Below are 22,058 nucleotides of genomic sequence, written 5' to 3' on the forward strand. Positions count from 1 at the left end.
TCTCTGACCAATGAGATATTTTCGAGCAGTGTTTGTTTACAGTTGAATAATAATAACAATACATTTGATTTATATAGGTGCACTTTAAAAACAACATCATCTCAAGGTGCTTCACAAAGCTAAAAGGAGAAAATAATAAAATAAAAAAATCTTCCTGAAACCCCCCTGCAGTACCTCCGCGACCCACCAGGGGTCAAACCCACAGTTTGAAAACCACTGGTATAGACGGTTCGTCCACACGAGGCCAACACGGAAACACGGATAACGGCTCCCAAGGTGGGTAGATCTGCGGACGAAACGCTCTGGGGGGGCAAACAGCTCCGTGTGTACACCCTATACGATCATTTCCTGATGACGCCATAGCCCCACCTCTCCTGCTCACCCCCGCGTCATTGCTGATGTGTTTCGCCAACAACAATGGCGGATCACAGGGTTGCGTTCGTGCTCCAGACGCTACTGACCATGCTACAGATGTTAGTGCAAAATCTACAGCTCCTCTACCGCAACAAGTGGACATGGAGAACTACATGAACTACATGTTGCTAAATCCACCGCGGAGAATAACCAGAAGGGCAACCAGGCAACCATGGCAACCATGATCGAGGAGTCTTATTCGCTGCTTTTGGTGTATTTTGCAGCGCCACTTACAGGCCCGGCATATGTACTACAGCGTCTCCAGCGGTTTCGTATGGACGGTAAGGATGGGAACGATTAATCGAATATTCAAAAAAATGGAAGGGGTGCCTAAGTTGATTACATATGATCAAATGGATTAATTCAATGTATACGACAGTGCCATAGCTAAATGTGTTAGGTCTAAAGGTGTGTTTTGTTCCGCTCACCGGTCCCTCACAGCGGGCAGAACTGCAGCTGATTTCTCTCTCGCGTCCGGTTAGACTTCACTCGCGTTTATGTCCAAATCCATCAGATCTAGCTAGTTCTAGCTAATGATATGGCTGTTGCCCCTCCCTACACGCAGATCACGCAGACTCAAACCTCATCTTATGCCCAAATTCCAGCTGAGAGGGTCTTTTCTACAGCTGGCCTGATTGTGAATCGTCTCCGCACCCGCCTCTCCCCTGAGTAGACATGCTCATATTCTTAAAGAAGAATGAGTATTGAATAGCTGCATTCTGTGCATAGGCCCTGTTACAGGTTGTTGATCTCTGTTGTCACGGGTTACGTTACCCTGACCCGACGTTGTGAATCGCGCTGAGCTCCGTGGAGGTGTGATTTCCTTGTTTAGCGATACACAGCCAAACTCACCCTGAGCACACACAAAGTCACAGCCGAAGTAAAAACAATAAGTGTGGCTTGATACTGAGTAAGAAAAGGTTGATGAACGCTGTGAGAATGGGTCTGCAGAGAGATCCCAACTGTCTGTCATCAGCCTGCAGCCAGGGAGGAGAGATCAGCAGAGCTGCCTGCACTGAGTGTGTGAGGAAGTCCGTGGATTGGTCAATTTGGACCAATCAGCGGGGGCTTAACGTAACGGCTCCGCGGACGTAACGTAACGGCTCCACGGATTGGTCCATTTCGTTCCGGGGACGACATGACATCATGATGTCCCCGGAAGAATCAAATGGACAGTGACGTGTCTCCAACGAGGCGTTTTGGGGAGGTATTTTCTGTGTTAGAGTTTTACTCCCTACAGGGTGCACTTTGAGGGTTTTGACTCTGCAGACCGTTTACATGCATAAAAACCTTCATAACAACAAGGGGACGGGCAATAACCGGAAAAGCATGACATGTCACCTTTAAGCATGAAAGCTGTAGGCCTATAGCTGTCAACTGTTCAAACTGTGATCACCAGTTCAACAAATTTGACTTGTTTTTTTTTTGTCAACATTTATCCTATAAAAATTATGTACTATGTACATTTCGGTTAACCGTTTTTTTGGGGGTCGAATATTCAAATATACATTTGCTTTCAAATTCCCATCCCTAGTTGACGGACACGTTTCTTGAGCCGGTTCCGTGTGGACGGAAGACTTTTTTGATTTCGGTTCATTTTCGTCTCCGTGTAGACGGGACCTTAGATTTCAACGGAGGATGACGGTACCGAAACTAAAAAGGTGACAACATGTTCTTTCCCTGAGGAATTTAACTCTAATAAAGTCAAAAATATTCTCTAATCCAAAAGAGAGATAGGAAACAGGTTTGAGGTTTTGTTCAAATTCCTTTACAGAGTATTTCTCTTAAAACAACAAACACACATTGTGATAAATGATGCACCTTAAATTCCTCTGAGTCACCAACCCTAGTTTATTAATTCAGTGTTAAGGACCGTACAAGTTGTTCTGCATGTGTACAACATTAACTGTACTTTTCTTTTCTGGCTTACAACATCCAGATGCTTTATAAACTATTTCCTACATTCCAGGCAGCATTTCGCATGAACATCTACTCGTAGGGACTTGTAACTCCAGTCGTTTTGATGATACTTCCTGGTTGCAAATGCAAACTTACGCAACGACAAAGTTACCATGGCTTGAGAATAAAAGCTACTGAATGGCCCCTGTGATTAAACGGAGCCCTTGTAGGGTCATTTTCAGGTTCATATTTGTAGGGACATTTTGGATTTTTGCTTTTTGCAGACCATGTACATACGCAAAAACCTATAAAACACACTACAGGAAAGATACAACAACAACAAAAAGTATAATAGGGCCTCTTTAATACTTTGAGTTAAGTAGATTAACCCTTAAACTTAACTTCTATGGCTCTTAAAACAAAATGAGTAAAGAGGCATGTTTGGTTCCTCCATTACAAGTAAGGCCGACGTATCATCTTAAAAAGGGGTAAACAAATGTTTAACCTTTCCTGTGGTTTAGTGTCTGATTGAGTATTGATGATGACCTGTAGGGTCGCCGGTTCAAGTCCCCGACCAGACCTAAAATATGGAGTGTGGACTTCTACTTGGAGAGGTCCCAGTTCACCTCCTGCCCTGCCGTGGTGCCCTTGAGCAAAGCACCGGACAACCCCCTCCCCCCCATTCCCATTGCTCCCCGGGCGCTGTCCAATAGCTGCCCACTGCTCCTAGTACTAGGATGGGTTAAAAGATGAGAACACTGAGTAATGCTGCATGTGTGAGTGACCATTACAGAGGGTTTCATCGCTCCCAATTCCAACCGAGCCGTACTCCGAATATCATTATTATTCCACAACAGGAGAGACTTGCTCTAACAGGAAGTGTAGCCTATTTTCAAATAGTGTGAAAGTGACGCAAGGTTTCAGAACGAGACTTGGTGAGACAGAAAAGGTAAAGAAGAGTCCATTTCATAATACCGTAATCGTATATTGACAATCTGAGCCTGTTAGTGGCAAAAACAAATCTTTAGCGGACGCACATTGACGTGCAGAATTACAGATAAGATTAAACTGCAGCCTTGTTTGCTCTCACTCCCTACTCGACCACTTTCTAAAATTGTATTGCCGCTATCTACTTGGACACAAAAACATGTGAACATGGGGTCAAGGTTTTAAAATACCGACAAAAACACGTTGGGAGATGTTTAGCCTCTATCTTCAGGCTGATTGCATTCATCCCTCCTGTCCAGTGTGTTCGAGAGAGACTTTCTCAAGGTTTCATTTCCATGCCCTGAAAACATTTGCAGCTGATAAGGTGATTGTTTATTGAGGAAGTAGCTCGGGCTGTTGCATGTCTCACTGTGAGCTTGTAAAGAGGCTTTGGTGAAGGCTACTGAAACATTTGCACCCGGGTTAACGTTGCTCACATTTTAAAAGTATAACTTTCAAATGACTGAAGGGTTAGAAGCAACAGAGGGTAGAGAAATCAGACATAACTGCATTAAAAACTCCAGGCTTTTTAAACACAGACTTGCTGATGTTCAGGTGTATATCAGTATGTAGTGTCTCTACTTTAAAGAGTCCTCTCCTGCTGATGTTCAGGTGTATATCAGTATGTAGTGTCTCTACTTTAAAGAGTCCTCTCCTGCTGATGTTCAGGTGTATATCAGTATGTAGTGTCTCTACTTTAAAGAGTCCTCTCCTGCTGATGTTCAGGTGTATATCAGTATGTAGTGTCTCTACTTTAAAGAGTCCTCTCCTGCTGATGTTCAGGTGTATATCATTATCTAGTGTCTCTACTTTAAAGAGTCCTCTCCTGCTGATGTTCAGGTGTATATCAGTATGTAGTGTCTCTACTTTAAAGAGTCCTCTCCTGCTGATGTTCAGGTGTATATCAGTATGTAGTGTCTCTACTTTAAAGAGTCCTCTCCTGCTGATGTTCAGGTGTATATCAGTGTGTAGTGTCTCTACTTTAAAGAGTCCTCTCCTGCTGATGTTCAGGTGTATATCAGTATGTATTGTCTCTACTTTAAAGAGTCCTCTTCTGCTGATGTTCAGGTGTATATCAGTATGTACGTGTCTCTACTTTAAAGAGTCCTCTCCTGCTGATGTTCAGGTGTATATCAGTGTGTAGTGTCTCTACTTTAAAGAGTCCTCTCCTGCTGATGTTCAGGTGTATATCAGTATGTATTGTCTCTACTTTAAAGAGTCCTCTTCTGCTGATGTTCAGGTGTATATCAAGTATGTAGTGTCTCTACTTTAAAGAGTCCTCTCCTGCTGATGTTCAGGTGTATATCAGTATGTAGTGTCTCTACTTTAAAGAGTCCTCTCCTGCTGGTGTTCAGGTGTATATCAGTATTTAGTGTCTCTACTTTAAAGAGTCCTCTCCTGCTGATGTTCAGGTGTATATCAGTATGTAGTGTCTCTACTTTAAAGAGTCCTCTCCTGCTGATGTTCAGGTGTATATCATTATCTAGTGTCTCTACTTTAAAGAGTCCTCTCCTGCTGATGTTCAGGTGTATATCAGTATGTAGTGTCCTCTACTTTAAAGAGTCCTCTCCTGCTGATGTTCAGGTGTATATCAGTATGTAGTGTCTCTACTTTAAAGAGTCCTCTCCTGCTGATGTTCAGGTGTATATCAGTGTGTAGTGTCTCTACTTTAAAGAGTCCTCTCCTGCTGATGTTCAGGTGTATATCAGTATGTATTGTCTCTACTTTAAAGAGTCCTCTTCTGCTGATGTTCAGGTGTATATCAGTATGTACGTGTCTCTCCTTTAAAGAGTCCTCTCCTGCTGATGTTCAGGTGTATATCAGTGTGTAGTGTCTCTCTACTTTAAAGAGTCCTCTCCCGCTGGTGTCAGGTGTATATCAGTATGTAGCGTCTCTACTTTAAAGAGTCCTCTCCTGCTTGATGTTCAGGTGTATATCAGTATGTAGTGTCTCTACTTTAAAGAGTCCTCTCCTGCTGATGTGCAGGTGTATATCAGTATGTAGTGTCTCTACTTTAAAGAGTCCTCTCCTGTTGATGTTCAGGTGTATATCAGTATGTAGTGTCTCTACTTTAAAGAGTCCTCTCCTGCTGATGTTCAGTTGTATATCAGTATGTAGTGTCTCTACTTTAAAGAGTCCTCTCCTGCTGATGATCAGGTGTATATCAGTATGTAGTGTCTCTACTTTAAAGAGTCCTCTCCTGCTGATGTTCAGGTGTATATCAGTATGTATTGTCTCTACTTTAAAGAGTCCTCTTCTGCTGATGTTCAGGTGTATATCAGTATGTAGTGTCTCTACTTTAAAGAGTCCTCTCCTGCTGATGTGCAGGTGTATATCAGTATGTAGTGTCTCTACTTTAAAGAGTCCTATATCAGTATGTAATATCATTTTATTTACATTTGTATTCTATTTTGTCTTTATTTTGACCTTGTGTGAATCCTGTTTTTAACTCTGACCCTGTTGCTGCTATAAACGCCTGAATTTCCCTAAGGGGATAAATAAAGTTCGATCTTACCTTATCTTAAATTGTTTTAATAAAAATTCTTGGACATTTCCAGCTTGCACTTGCCTGCAGGGCTCGACAGTAACTGTTGCCAGGTTGTGAAGAAGCAACTATTTTGAGAAACTGGAAACCGTTTCTTAGCCCCATTAGTTGGAACCCCTCGTAAATATTTAAAATAGAGTTGTGTAAAAACAAGTCCTAAACCTGGGAGAGTTTTTTTTTTTAATGTGTTTGTGGTCAGACGCCTGAAATAGAGTCTGTGGTTAACTCAAGCCTTCCTTAGAGATTTTCACATTTAGTTCTTCGACATATAATACGTCAGTAATTGCCCAACTCCGAGGATTCCTTGTCATAAAAACTAAGTGGTTGCTAACAAGTGATTAAAAAAGGCGCCGACAGGAGAATGCCTTTAGCTTCGCGGAGGTGTTGAGGAGTTCCGTTACAGCCTAGAGTTAGCTTTTTTTACTTCTGGAGAGTGAATCACAACGTGGTGCTAATGTGGGAGATTTTCCTGCTGAACCCGTTTGCTAGAGCAGGGTATATGCAGGAATCCTGAAGTCAATGTAATTCCTTTTTTAAGACCCTTCCCATACATTTTAAGACCTCATCGCCACTTGGAGTTCTAACCGGTTACCTTGGCAACACACGTTACCTCACATTGACTATACACAGTATTGATTGTCCTTCCTCCTTATCTTCCAACCATTTGGACGCAGACTTGCATTTCCCCATAACGATGTTGCTTAGCAACCGGCGTAAACGGACCTTCGTGCTATCCAGCAGTGAGCGTGCGACGTCCTGTTCAGATGACGTCAAACCCAACGGGATGCCATCAATAAACTACAGAATCACACGACACACCTACGCCATGACTACATTCAGGCAGACTGTAGAACACAACCTCTCTGGACCATTTATAGACTTACTGAAAACAAGCTGCAAAATGTAATACCTTGGAAAATGCCATTTAATACTTTTTAATAGCCTTCATTTTCGCTAAATTGATTTATAAACTTTTAATACTTTTTAAGACCCTGCGGACACCCTGTAAAGAGATTATCTACATATACATTTCATACATCATCACTGCACCACTCTATAGGGAAAGAAAACCGCAAAATGAACCACATGTTCTGAATTGACCAATCAGAATCAAGTATTCAACTAAGCTGTGTAATAAGATATATATATATATATATATATATAATGTTTCTGTTATCTCCATATCAATTGCAGTGGTGGACAGTCACATTTACTCATGTCCTGTTACTCTTATGGATTCATCTTTAAAAAGAGATGTCAATCACCAAAATCGACCAATGGGTTCCAGAGAAACGGCAAAAACGCCCATTTCCAACCAAATCACCCCAGAGGTGGAGTTTCTTTTGCTAAACCTCTCTAAAAAAGTCAACTGTCACTTGTTTTGCATCAATCTTGATACAGGGTACTTATTATATGTTGTCCTTTGGATTCCTAAAGCTTTTAGTCTACCTTACCATCATCCAAGGTTAGTTTTCACTATAAGTAAAAAATTATTTTTGGACGGACACAATAATTTACAGTTTTTTTACCATGTTCAATCTGAATTTTCTTTAAAATAAAAAACATCTTTATTGATTCTGACTTTTCTAAATCCAACTCACAGGTTTATCATTACTTTGAGAAAAAAGATTATTAATTGTCCCCTTTTAGAAGTGAAGATATGGTCATTTGTTCTGGGAATGTCATTTTCGAGCCTGAGACCTGAACAGGTGAGTGAAGGTTACATCTTAATTTGAACCCAGATTTCAATGTAAGATATTAGATATCATTTGAATGTTGTTAGTTCCTGCACTTCACACATTTTGACATTTATACATGCCAGTTTAATATCCTCTCAATGTTTCTAGCTGCTAGTCATGTTTTGTCTGCGGAGGGGTGTGTCGTTGTGCTCGTCTCTTATTGGCCCAGAGTGAATTGACTTTAGATCACCCGAGTGATGAGTGTGTTGCTGCCTCGTGATGGTAATCTGGCGATACCTGACTAAGATCTCTGCCTGACCAAATATTGCTCAATAAATAACATTAAAAGCTGCTTCGTGGGTGTGAACCAGCGGCAGGGAGGAATGTGGTCCAATGGGTCTGGCCCCGGAGTTAAGAGCGTCCTCAGTGATTCATTTACTGTTGACCCAACGATTAACCTGAGATTAACCCAACACCTGAGCGATAGGACAGACCGTGTGAGCAGTGAACGGTCCACTGGGTGTTAAGTATCGTTTAATTATAAATTAGATGATGCTTTTGATCAAATATTGAGATGTGACATGCAACATGTTACCAACTGTAAAGCACTTACTCATCACTGTACCCTAGGGCTGAACGATATATCGTGTCATGGCGATAACCGCGATATTCACATCGCAGGAACGTGCGATTTTATTAATCTCTTTTACTTCATTTCTTTTTTTAGGACTTGCGATATTAAGTAGGTTAATTAACACGTCATGTTACAATTAATTTGCTGCTTGCTACAAAAGGAAAGCTTGTGCGCGGCTCTCATGTCAGGGGTACTTGAGTGAGTGACATGCAGGCTCTGCGTGCACAGCAAACCACCAACGACTCTTGATCAGATCCCAGCAGGCCCCGCCCCGCTAGTTTGCAGACCATCAAAACACCGGTAGAAAATGAGCGAGGCACAGGAGGACAATACCGGGGAGAATGAAGATTTACTTCCAAAAAGAAAAGCAACATCTGGAACTATTTTGGATACAAAAAGCTTCTTCTCTTCTTCATTCACAGATGAACCCCCGTCTCTTGAGGGTAAGCAACATGCATTATCATGACATGTTAGATCATGACTTAAGGTATGATGAGTCAACCAGACGTCCGTGACTAAAATCCTTCATCCGGTTAAATATACCGTACTTTCCGGACTATAAAGCGCACCTGTATATAAGCCGCAGCAGCTAAATTGTCCGTCTGTCTTGCTCTCGTTCTGTCTCTCGGTTCCACTTTTACTTTGGCGTGCTACCTGTCTCACTCTTTTCCGGCCTCCAGCTTTTCCTGCTACCGGTCCTAGAGCCCATAGAGTTAAGGTGGTTAATTTGACCTGTAAAATCCATAGATGTAGGAGGTTCCCTAGTGGCCGTTAGCTGTACAAAGAAAATGGGGAAAAAAGTTGCGGCTTATAGTCCGAAAAGTACGGTAGTTAAAAAAAACACAATATATATCGCAGGGGAAACAAATATATAATCGCAATGTCAGTTTTTTTCAATATCGTGCAGCCCTACCGCACCCTGCACGCCTCACTAACTGTACGGAGGCTCAGTCACTGGTACATGTTCATATACAAAGCCATGTTGGGTAAACTCCCCTCTTACATCTGCTCTCTGATCACACAGTGGCCGTTTCTCAATGTCGACTACACCTGCTGCAGAGCCACTATTTCAAGTATACTACGTCACCGAGAGGCGCCGAAGGACTGTTTCAATGCCAAGCATTCGGCGCCATTCACGTAGTATACTTGAAATAGTGTCACTGCAGCAGGTGTACTCTCGACATTGAGAAACGGCCAGAGAGTTGCAGGTAGCTATTGCCTGAGATCACATGATGTGGTTTTGCTACATGTGCAAGGACTGACTTAGGTAAGAAAGCTTTCGTGTGCACGGCTTCTCTTGCTCGGAACAGTCTGCAAAAATAATTGCAATTTGGTTCCCCTGCATGTTTTCAAAGCTTGGATAGGTGCGATGCCATTTGATACTGTTGGTACTTGTAGATCAATCAATCAATGTTTATTCATATAGCCCAATATCACAATGTTACATTTGTCTCAGTGGTCTTCACAGTGTGTACAGAATATCAGTATGACAATACGACACCTTCTGTCCTCAGACCCTCTGTCCTTAGACCCTCTGTCCTCAGACCCTCTGTCCTCAGACCCTCTGTCCTCAGACCCCCTGTCCTCAGACCCTCTGTCCTCAGACCCCCTGTCCTTAGAACCCCTGTCCTCAGACCCCCTGTCCTCAGACCCCCTGTCCTCAGACCCCCTGTCCTTAGACCCTCTGTCCTCAGACCCTCTGTCCTCAGACCCTCTGTCCATAGACCCTCTGTCCTCAGACCCTCTGTCCTCAGACCCCCTGTCCTTAGACCCTCTGTCCTCAGACCCTCACATCGTACAAGGAAACACTTCCAGAGAAAACCCACAGTTTAAAGGGAACATGGGAGAAACCTCAGGGAGAGCAGCAGAGGAGGGATCCCTCTCCCAGGACGGACAGACGTGCAATAGATGCCGTGTGTACATTGAAAAGATAACACATTTGCAACATAGGTAGACCAAATGTCGATAGTTTAAATGTAGCCCTGTAAATATGATGTCCTTGATTGGTTTGTGTTGTTTTACGTTACTTGCTGTGTGTCTCCCTTGAAAAAGAGATGAATGGTCTCAATGGGATCAACCTGGTTCAATAAAGATTGAAATGAAAATGTGTCCAATAAATGAGATTAATTTGAAAAAGAACAAATTATTGTAATATAGGTAAGTCTTTCTGACGCCCATGTATAAAATGCATTATAAACAAACTTATAATGTGCTGTAATCTGCTTAAAGTACTGTACAAGTATTTGTTTATATAAGTAAGTGATACTTCTTGGGAAAAATCTTTATGAAGCATTTTATAATTATATAGCATCAATAGACTTCATGATTGACTGTCACTCCCTGATATTGTTGTTGCATCATATCATAATTGCCAGTTGTTTTTTCTAATGTTTTATAAACAGATGCTTTACTAACGCACAAAGATAGAATTACAAACGGATCAATGTATAATGATTATAATGCTTAAAAAAGTAGATTGTTTGAAAGAAACGACGAACAATAAGAAATTATTGCAATAATGTCATAATTATTTTTTTTTTTCATGACGCTTGTGTATAAAATGTGTTATAAAAATACTTACGAAGTGCTATAAGAAGATATATATTTTTTTATTTTTTTTATTTAACCAGATAAAAGCATTGAGATAGAATTTCATTTGCAATGCTGACCTGGCCAAGAAGGCAGCAACGTTACACATAACACAAACATATAAAATACAGAGAACATAACTAAGAAAACAAAAGACAAAAAAGCAGTCACTACATTGTGCACATTAGGACAGTAAGAAAGGTGCACTACTATATAAGAACAGATATAAGCAGTTAAATATATAATAATGCGTCATAACAAAATCCAAAACCCATTTTAAAGGATTTATAAGGTTAAATATCCTAACACTTCGTAATTGTTGGATTTTATTTTGTATTTTGTAGCAAGGCTCATATATTATAACTCCCATAACTGGAATACAATATAATGTTTAATAATACATTATTAATTAATCTGTATTTAAATCAAACAACGAGCATGGGTATAGATTGGCAAGCAGCTTGACGTACAGTGACTATAATGCTTGAAATGTATTCGTGGTAATATAATGATTATTGCAATGAAGTGTGAATATTTAGGAGTGCTTATAATTATAATTACTCCGGCTACGGGGTGACGCATAATAAGTGTGTTTATAAAGCACAATGGACAGGGCGGGACAGAAGGTGGGTCCAAATGAATTATAGAAAGTGACTCCAACAATGTGAAATAAAAAAACACAGATTAAAGAAAAACGACAATGAATTAGTGTAATGTTCTTTTTATGTTATTATCATTATTGGTTCATTTGAATAAAGCACCTGCATGTGTACTCTGTATGTTACATTACATGTTAGTTGCTTTTATCCAAAGCGACTAACATACTCAATACTGAGGACAATCCCTACGGGAGCAATTTGGGGTGAAGAGTCTCAGGGACACAACGACATGCTGACTGCAGTGGGGTTTGAACCTGCTGTGACCCCCTGACCACAACCCACTGCGCCACACACATGCTCTCCTGTTATTGTGTCATGCGTGGCGGAAAACCAATACATAAAGTGTTAAAAAAGAATAAAAGAAATACTCACTGTTCGTGAAAGTCCAACATTGGAGGTTCGAACCGTATAGGGCGGCAGTTCCCACGTTGCGGGGACGTGCTGAGAAACACAGGAAGATGTGACAACAGCAACAGAAGACGAGGAAAAATCAAAATATCCATGTTTGTGTGCGTCTGAAGAAACGAGTAAACACACGACACAACAGTCTGCGCTGAGGCTTGTTTTGTTAACGCATTAAGACAGCCACGGGACGACTCCATTATTCCCATGTGTTCAAATATCCATGAATATCCATGATTAGAATAAAAGAAATCAAAGCCCGTCTCCGCACGATGTTACTCTCACACGATGTAAAACTACTTGTGAGCATCGGTAGCATCGCCTAGTCGGAGTCACACTCATAGTAAACCCGCCAAACCTGTTCAGCAACAGGTGGATGTGAACAATAGAGAGGGCCGTCCCCTAAAGGGAAGCGGCTCCTCCATGAGATGCGCGACAGAAGAACTGTAATGAGAGCCTTTATGTAAATCTCCTGGAAACGGAAATTATTCAGCGATGCAGGTGTGGCTCATAACCGTGACAACACCTCAACTCTCAAACTATAACCCTTGTTGTTTGCCAAGTACATTTCTATATTTAAAACTATTTTTAAGTCTCGTTTGTGAATCGGAGGCAATTATATATAAGTTGGGTTTCTTTTAACAAGCCTTCAAGTTTTTATATTTTATACACACTTTTTTTAATGCACCAATAAAGAAGTCAAACCAGTGACGATTAAAGAACTAAAAATAGCCAAAAAATATTTCAAATTTAGATGAGTATGGCATTATTAAATATATATATATATATATATATTAATTGTTAATTTTATTTTATTATTATTATTATTAATTTTATTTATTTATTTTATTATTATTTTATTTATTTATTTTATTATTATTTAATTTATTTATTTATTTATTATTATTTAATTTATTTAATTTATTTAATTCATTTAATTTATTTAATTCATTTATTTCATTCATTCATTTCATTTATTTATTTTATTTATTATTATATTTTATTATTTTATTTATTATTATTTTATTTATTATTATTATTTATTATTAATTGTTAATTTTATTTTGTTAATTTTATTTACACACCTTTTTATGTATACTTGTATTTTTTTTTTTACTTAATTTTGAGTGAATATATTAGATTTTATATCTTCAATTCATATTTTTTTTATTATTAATGCATTACTTACTTTATTTTTATTATCCCGATTACTAAATGTGCGTAGGCATTTCTTGTGTACTTTAACCTGTCTAGAAATGGCAGTTAAAAGCTGAACTGTTCAAAATATGAAATGCAAAGAAGCACTACAGATGAAATATTTTAAAAACTCCTTCCGCTTTTTTTTCTTGCATCCGGAGGCTATCCACGAGAAGCTCACTCACGTGTAATTACTCTAACATCACCCCAGGGTCAGGCAATTACCCAGAGTTCAATTCCACCGTTTACTACCAGGCCTACGTGTACACAGCGCAGACAAAAGGTGTGGCGCGCTCCGATAGCAGAGAAAGGGGCCGGGTTTCCATCCCCTGAGGCCCCGACAGGAATCCACACGGAGCCCAGGGACCATGGTGCACTGCTTCTCCTGCCCTCACTTCTCACACTAATACAACGACCGCTGACACAATTCTCACGGGATTAAGGATTCAGACGGACCATGGCTGTGAATTCTTGGCGGCCTTTTTGTGCCCCGGGCGCTTCAGAGATAATGTGTTGAATGTCAGGGAGTAACTGGAGGAGCAGAGCCTCTTGGCCTCAGACCTGCACTGTCACCTTAAAGGAATACGTCACCACAAAGTCATCGTTTGGGAGGGGATTCTTTCACTTTAATGAGTTTCCTTTTTGTCTGGTTTTATTTATCAAGGCGTGTCTCTATCAGTTAGACCTTTGGACTTCACTGAGCTAACATGCTGTACCATAACAATTACTATAAGCATTGGGTGTTGTTTTCTAATACAGTATCTGACTATCCATTATCTATCCATTATCTATCCATTTCACATCAATGCTTCTTTGTGTCTGTTTTTAATGATCAACGCATGTCTCTATTAGTTAGTCCTTTGGATAGCACTGAGATACCATGCTGTACCATAACAATTACTATCAACAGTGTTGATTTTTAATGCAGTATCTATCTGCCTATCTATTTCACATCAATGCGTTCTTTGTGTGTGTTTAATTATAAAAGGTGTCTATCAGTGATTACTTTGGACTGCACTGAGCGACCAGCTGTAAATAACATAAACAGTGTTGTTTGTTAATACAGTATCCATCCGACTATCCATCCATCGATCTATCCATTTATCTATCTATCCATCCATCCATCGAACTATCCATCTATCTATCTATCCATCTGTCCATCTATCCATCTATCCATCCATCTATCCATCTATCCATCTATCCATCCATCCGTCCATCTATCCATCTATCCATCTGTCCATCTATCCATCCATCTATCTATCCATCCATCTATCCATCCATCTATCTATCCATCTATCCATCCATCTATCCATCCATCTATCTATCCATCTATCCATCCATCTATCCATCTGTCCATCCATCTATCTATCCATCTATCTATCCATCCATCTATCTATCCATCTGTCCATCTATCCATCTATCTATCCATCCATCTATCCATCTATCTATCTATCCATCCATCCATCTATCTATCCATCTGTCCATCTATCCATCTATCCATCCATCTATCTATCCATCTGTCCATCTATCCATCTATCTATCCATCTGTCCATCTATCCATCTATCCATCTGTCCATCTATCCATCCAGCTATCTATCCATCCATCTATCCATCCATCTATCTATCCATCTATCTATCCATCTATCCATCTATCCATCCATCTATCCATCCATCTATCCATCTATCTATCCATCCATCTATCCTATCTATCTATCCATCCATCTATCTATCCATCTATCCATCCATCTATTGATCGAACAATGATGCGTTCTTTTTGTCTGTGCTTAATGATAAAGTCTCTCTAGTTACTCCTTTGGCTGCACAGCGCTTCCATGATGTCATAACAATGACCACAAACAGGGTTGTTTTCGAATACAGCATCTATCTGACTATCTATCGTACTATACATACAACTAACTATTGAACATCGATGCGTTCTTTTTGTCTGTGCTTAATGATAAAGGGTGTCTCTTTATCAGTGGTTACTTTGGACCGCGCTGAGCTACCATGCTGTAACATTTAATTACAATAAACAACGTTGTTTGTTTAGCACAGCATCTCTCCGACTATGTATCCATCTGTAATGAACCCCGTTTAACCGTGAATTGGTGAAGCAAACGTTGGCTTTATCACACGTCTCCACGGTGAATAAAGAATCAAAAACATACAGAAATAAGTCTTAAGAATTGAAATAAATGAACATTATGTTGATAAAAAAAACATACAAACAAGTGCATTTTCAATAAAACGTTGATTCGCATGCACGAGAAGCAACTGACCGTGTGTATGCAAACGTGTTTGAACAGCAACGCTTTTGTGATGGTCATGTGTGTGTGTGTGTGTGTGTGTGTGTGTGTGTGTGTGTGTGGTGTGTGTGTGTGGTGTGTGTGTGTGTGTGTGGTGTGTGTGTGTGTGTGTGTGTGAAGTCGTGTATGACTGGACAAATGGGACTTGATATACAAGTTATGAGAGAGTGTGTAAACGGATGTTTTAAATATATTTTAGCCACGGTTACACGCGTGTCCATTTCCTTCAAGACTTCTTTTTAGTAGTTTGATTCTTTGCTTATTGAAGAGGTTTCCTCCGAGTAACAGAGGGCGAGTCCATGACACACAAAGGACCACTTTATAGCGAGGTATTCCTCAAATGCAAAAAAAAAAGCATTTCAGTTCCTGTGGAAAATGTTCCTCACTAAAGAACACCGAGTGATAATAAGTAATGGAACACACACACACACATAAAGAACAGCACACAGATTGATAATAAGTAAACACACACACACACACACACACACACACGGGGAAGTTCAAGATTTAAAAAAAAAAAATCTGAAACACCAGTGAGTCAAACTGCAGAAATACCCTTCTCCTCCCCCCCCCCCCCCCCCCCCCGACTGAAGGGAGTGGTCGTGCTATGCCTGTGGGAGATAACCCTTTTATGGATTAGAACATACTGTACAAACGAGAGGCTCGCTGAACGCCGGCAAAACACACACAAGTGTAAAGCGAGGACACCGATTTATAGCGCAATATGCACAACATAACTATCAAACACGACATACAATAGAAGGAAGGTTTGTATTACCTAAATCTAAATCAAATATGGGACAGAAAGCAGTCATGTACAGAGCCATGATCAGCTGGAACTCTTTACCGGTTCACATCATTCAGGAAAATACATTTCAAATGGTTGCTAAAAAATTATTTAAGTATTACAAAGTAAATTTGAACTGTGCCTGTGGCTATGTATGCATATATTATTATGTACACTTATTTGTATTTACTTTTGTTTGGCCTTAGGATGGCTATAATTGAATGACCATTTTAGTTTCACTTCATTTCACTGTAAATAGCATGAAATTATGAGCTGTTTTGTTTTAATTTTGTTGTATGTTTATGTATGTTTTGAGTGTGTGAGGACCCCAGGAAGAATAGCCAATGCTCATGCTAGTGCTAATGGGGATCCTAATAAAGACATAAAGACCGTATTGATTTCAGGCAGAAGCCACGGCACGAAAGCAAAAGTGTGAAAAAAGTGAAACTGCTACAGCAGCTCGAACAAGAGCACACCGTTTCCTTTTCTTGGAAACGCTGTGCTCTTGTTTCGAGCTGTTCTACCTGTTGATCGACACACATTCACATATCGCTGCAAAACCTGCGCAGACCGCAGACAGCGGGCTCATTATCCACTTATTAGCTAGGCGTTGTTGTTGTTGTCGTCTAAGCTCCGAGAGCACTCGTTAGTACTGGGGGTAATTGCACAATATGATTTAAAGAAAGAGAATTATCTGAGAGTATTACAAAATGTGGACGCAATTTCAAAAAATCTGCAATTTCCCAATCGTTTTAAATGTGCTTTTGTGTGTGGTGTGTCAATGGGTTTGTATACAAGGCCTTTTAATCGGGTATGTGCTGCAATCTTGACTCAAGTGCGCTTGTAGGTGCCATAACGCTACTTAGCTCAAGTTCATTATTTGTATTAGTACATGACCATTGCATGTATGATATATGTGTAATGTGTATTTGTAAAGGGCTTTGAGCATCTGGAAAAGCGCTATAATAAATATAAGGAATTATTATTATTATTATTATTTACGTCACCTTTATTTGCTTGTTGAGCCCTTCCGGTAATCGTCACATGGGTGTGGTTTGGTTTATAGGTCACCTGTTTGATGTCGAGTGCACGTGACAGAGGGTGAGCTTGTGCCGTCGTGTCTTCTGTTGACCGTTTTGTCCGTAGTTACTATGTTTTGATTTTGTTTATTAAATATCCTTAAAACTATATTGCGTCAACGTGGACTTTCTTTTCGGAAACGCGTCACAGTTTAAAGCCGAGTTCAGCCTCTCGGCGACTCAAATGTAACCGGGGATTGAGCCGCCACCGTGCTTATATACATGTATGTTTTTTTTTTTTTTTAAATGGCATCAACCTGCAGATGGAAATTAGCCTCTATGGCTAAATGATGCCGTCAAGAGTTCATGTTAATTAATGTGGATTGACTTTAATAAACAAATACAAACGTTTAGCGCTGCTTCTCTCTGTGTTGGTGTTTTACCGTGGGACTCTGTGGGAAGTCGTCTGAAGACACATTTTTGTAAAATTGCCGTGTTCATATTTATCCTGAGGATATCCAACACAATACATGATTTATAAAATGCTCGTGATTCCTCCAGGCTTGTTCCAGACTAAAAATATATTTAAAGAATTTATCAAATATTAAAAAAAATCCAAAACATATCTGAACCAAACGGATTAAAAACATGTTTTTTTAAAAGCAGTACGCCCTTTGTATTTACATCGCCCAATGTCCCCAATAACACCGTGACCTCAAGGGTCTTTTACATTGTGTACATACACACGAAACCCTCCGTCTCTAAACCCTCGCATCGCACAGAGGAGAGAAACTCCCCAGAGAAACTCCACCGTTAACAAGTCCGTGTGAGTTAAGACCCACTAACTCACATCAGCTCATTCTGCGGGCGGTCCGGCTAAATCTAAACTCTCCCATGTAGCTGTGGCAGAAGGTTCACTTTGTGGTGGAGCAAGAGGACACACACACACACACACACACACACACACACACACACACACACACACACACACACACACACACACACACACACACACACACACACACACACACACACACACACACACACACACACACACACACACACACACACACACACACACACACACACACACACACACACACACACACACACACACACACACACACACACACACACAGAGAGAGAGAGAGAGGCTTCCCTGACAACATGTCACTAACAGCACACGTTGCAGAGAGCTGACGGCATCATATGGGGCTGATCTTTGCATCCTGCTTTCCCTAAAGGCCCTGTCACACTGTCCCGAAATTGACACCCGATGGACACGATAAAGGAAATGTTCAAATTCGGCTGTGATCGTAGCAACATCGGGCCATTCGTGAGGGCGTCTAAGCCATCGTATGACCGCCGGTGGAGTTCCTCAGGCTCCGGCAGCAACTTCGTGAGTGGCAACTTCGTAAGGCACTCGTGAGGGCATCTTGTCAAATCGTGTCATCTTCGTGTTATCATCGGTGCATTCGCCCTCACTCTGATCGGGGCGAATGCCCGATGGCACCGAGGATAACAAGATGCCCTCACGATGGCCTTACGAAGGGCAACATGGACACACGAATTCAACACGAAAATGAACCTTCGCAAGGTCCTTCGGCAATTTTTTGGCATGCCAAAGATTTTGCCTCCGCTCACGAAGTTGCTGCCGGAGCCTGAGAAACTCCGCCGGCGGTCATACGAAGGCTTAAGATGCCCTCACGAATGGCCCGATGTTGCTACGATCACAGCCGAATTTGAACATTTCCTTTATCGTGGGTCCATCTGGTTGTTTTATTGCACAACAAAATCATTTAAATATATTATGGAAATAACCCAATTTGTGTTCTGTGAAACTAAAAAGGATATAATATATTATTTTGAAGGACAGTTGACAGGAAATTGTTGTTGTTATGGAAACAACATTACGGAGAAAACGTAATATCTTCTACATATAAAGACGGATAAAGTAAAGAACAAAGTCTGAAGATATCAGTACAGTATCATAGTACTGTAACATAATTGTTTTTGGTACTTTCGTTGCAGTTGTACGTCTTAAATGTAATGTAAATGTTGCCTTCGTGTGTGGTTCGGGGCCATCTTCGTGCGAAATTCATAATTCCATATTCGTGTGTCCATCGGGTGTCAACTTCGGGACAGTGTGACAGGGCCTTAAGTGACATCGCAACCAAACTTTAACAATGTTTTCTTGTGATTGTGATCAAGCTTCTATTTCTGGATCCTAAAGAGTCCTCTCCTGCTGATGTTCAGGTGTATAACAGTATGTAGTGTCTCTACTTTAAAGAGTCCTCTCCTGCTGATGTTCAGGTGTATATCAGTATGTAGTGTCTCTACTTTAAAGAGTCCTCTCCTGCTGATGTTCAGGTGTATAACAGTATGTAGTGTCTCTACTTTAAAGAGTCCTCTGCTGCTGATGTTCAGGTGTATATCAGTATGTAGTGTCTCTACTTTAAAGAGTCCTCTCCTGCTGATGTTCAGGTGTATAACAGTATGTAGTGTCTCTACTTTAAAGAGTCCTCTCCTGCTGATGTTCAGGTGTATATCAGTATGTAGTGTCTCTACTTTAAAGAGTCCTCTCCTGCTGATGTTCAGGTGTGTATAACAGTATGTAGTGTCTCTACTTTAAAGAGTCCTCTCCTGCTGATGTTCAGGTGTATGTCAGTATGCAGTGTCTCTACTTTAAAGAGTCCTCTCCTGCTGATGTTCAGGTGTATGTCAGTATGTAGAGTCTCTACTTTAAAGAGTCCTCTCCTGCTGATGTTCAGGTGTATATCAGTATGTAGTGTCTCTACTTTAAAGAGTCCTCTCCTGCTGATGTTCAGGTGTATATCAGTATGTAGTGTCTCTACTTTAAAGAGTCCTCTCCTGCTGATGTCCAGGTGTATATCAGTATGCAGTGTCTCTACTTTAAAGAGTCCTCTCCTGCTGATGTTCAGGTGTATATCAGTATGTAGTGTCTCTACTTTAAAGAGTCCTCTCCTGCTGATGTTCAGGTGTATATCAGTATGTAGTGTCTCATTATATCACAGAAGTAAGCAAAGGAGTCCAATGGAGTACTTGTTGTACTTCTTGTTCACACGTATCTAATAATGCGTTGGTTACATGCTTGCATCACTTCGTGTGCTGCTTGTGTCAACTCATTTCAAGAACTCTTGAGGCTTTTCTGCTAAAGCTCATTTCCCGCGTAGCAACACACAACAAAAGAGCGCAACCCAGGAATAGTACAAAAACACCTAACACATAACGGACTACGCCCAGGATTACTACAACGACACGACATGAACGAGAGTGGAGGAAATGTGTGAAGGCAAAGAATTAAATCTTACCTTTGTTGGTGATATAAACTAAAATCGATGTCAGACTCTGCCTGCAGAAAGAAACGGAGATAGAAGCAATTATTAAAATGTGATTTAGCTACTCGATTACATTTAACCCACATTCTTTCCGGCATGTTCTGCTGCGAACGTTTCTGGGTTTACATTTTAATTGCAACAACCAACTGGAGACAATAGGTTAGCAGCGCTTACCTGTAAAAGGCTTCCCTCGCCAAAATGTAAAACTTCTAGAATTGTGTCTGACTGAATGAATGCTGTAAAAATAAAAAAACACACAGAAATGCATATTAGTTTAATCACCACCATCATCATCATCACCATCATCATCACCACCACCATCATCATCATCACCAGCAGACTTTTACACATTGAACACTTTTGAATTCTGGATACAAGGTAGATATATACAACTGTTTTTCACGGTGCAATTTAGGGTCATTTTACCCCCGAATGTTTGACATTTAATTAAAACACACACACACACACACACACACACACACACACACACACACACACACACACACACACACACACACACACACACACACACACACACACACACACACACACACACACACACACACACACACACACACACACACACACACACACACACACACACACACACACACACACACACACACACACACACACACACACACACACACACACACACACACACACACACACACACACACACACACACACACACACACACGTAATTAAAGTTTAAAACTCTCAAAATGCTACAACTCCTGTCACAAACTGGATGAATGTGAAGTGTGTTGTTAAAGGAGGATGAAAGCGTAATTAAGGAGCGCTATTGGAGCGACTTTGATGGTTATTGGACTCGGGATTAACTCATCTGGATTCCCGCTGGATGAAGAAATGAAAGGACGGCGGAAGTGGAAACAATTCACAAAGGGATTCAACTGTTTAAAACACATGCTCAAAGTAAGCCGGATTTTGCCGATGTATTTACGTGGATTCAAAAGTCGTGAATAATCTACAAAATGGAGGAGACCGATCTGATCGGAGCAACTGACAAATAATCCAACTGAAACCAGCGTGGACAATGACTGTGTTTTAAACATGCACTTATCCAGAAAAGCCCGGTTTGGACGCTTTACGGGCAGAAGAAACATTTCTATCAAAGAAAGAATTATACATTTCTGTCTTTTTATGCCTTTAATACTAACTTTAATTTGTATTAAAACTAATTAATCAATTATTTTTTATTGTAATGTGGAGACAAAGCTTTTAGTGACAATCATGTATTGCTTTACAATATGTAAAAGAAAAAAAAGCCCCCCAGGTTGGGAACCCCTGATTTAGGGTACATTTTGCCCGTTGCCCCCGATTATTTACGACGCCAACTGGAAGGTGAAACTATAGAAGAATTGGTCACATCTAAGAATAGCTTTGTGCAACTCCTCCTACGAAATAAAGCAGCTAGCAGTTGTTACATCTTCCCGAAGTGGAAGGTTATATTACTGGGAAAGATAACTTTGTATGTGAACTTTAATCTCTCGTCAGAGCAGGCGGGAAAAATAAACAGATTTCTCACATTTCAATCCACTTGGTTTGGGGGGGGGGGGGG

General features: G+C 40.5%; 1 protein-coding gene across 1 annotated transcript in view; it reads right to left on the reverse strand.

Annotated features, from left to right (window-relative positions):
* Nucleotides 1-22,058, reverse strand: part of LOC117442300 (transmembrane protein 131-like) — a 116,289-nt gene that overhangs the window by 89,161 nt on the left and 5,070 nt on the right. Inside the window, 3 exon segments of the mRNA XM_071202394.1 lie at nucleotides 11,779-11,847; nucleotides 20,450-20,490; nucleotides 20,651-20,712. Coding sequence (XP_071058495.1) covers nucleotides 11,779-11,847; nucleotides 20,450-20,490; nucleotides 20,651-20,712 — 172 coding nt within the window.

Source organism: Pseudochaenichthys georgianus, unplaced genomic scaffold (genome assembly GCF_902827115.2).
Source record: "Pseudochaenichthys georgianus unplaced genomic scaffold, fPseGeo1.2 scaffold_408_arrow_ctg1, whole genome shotgun sequence".
Classification (NCBI taxonomy): Eukaryota; Metazoa; Chordata; class Actinopteri; order Perciformes; family Channichthyidae; genus Pseudochaenichthys; species Pseudochaenichthys georgianus.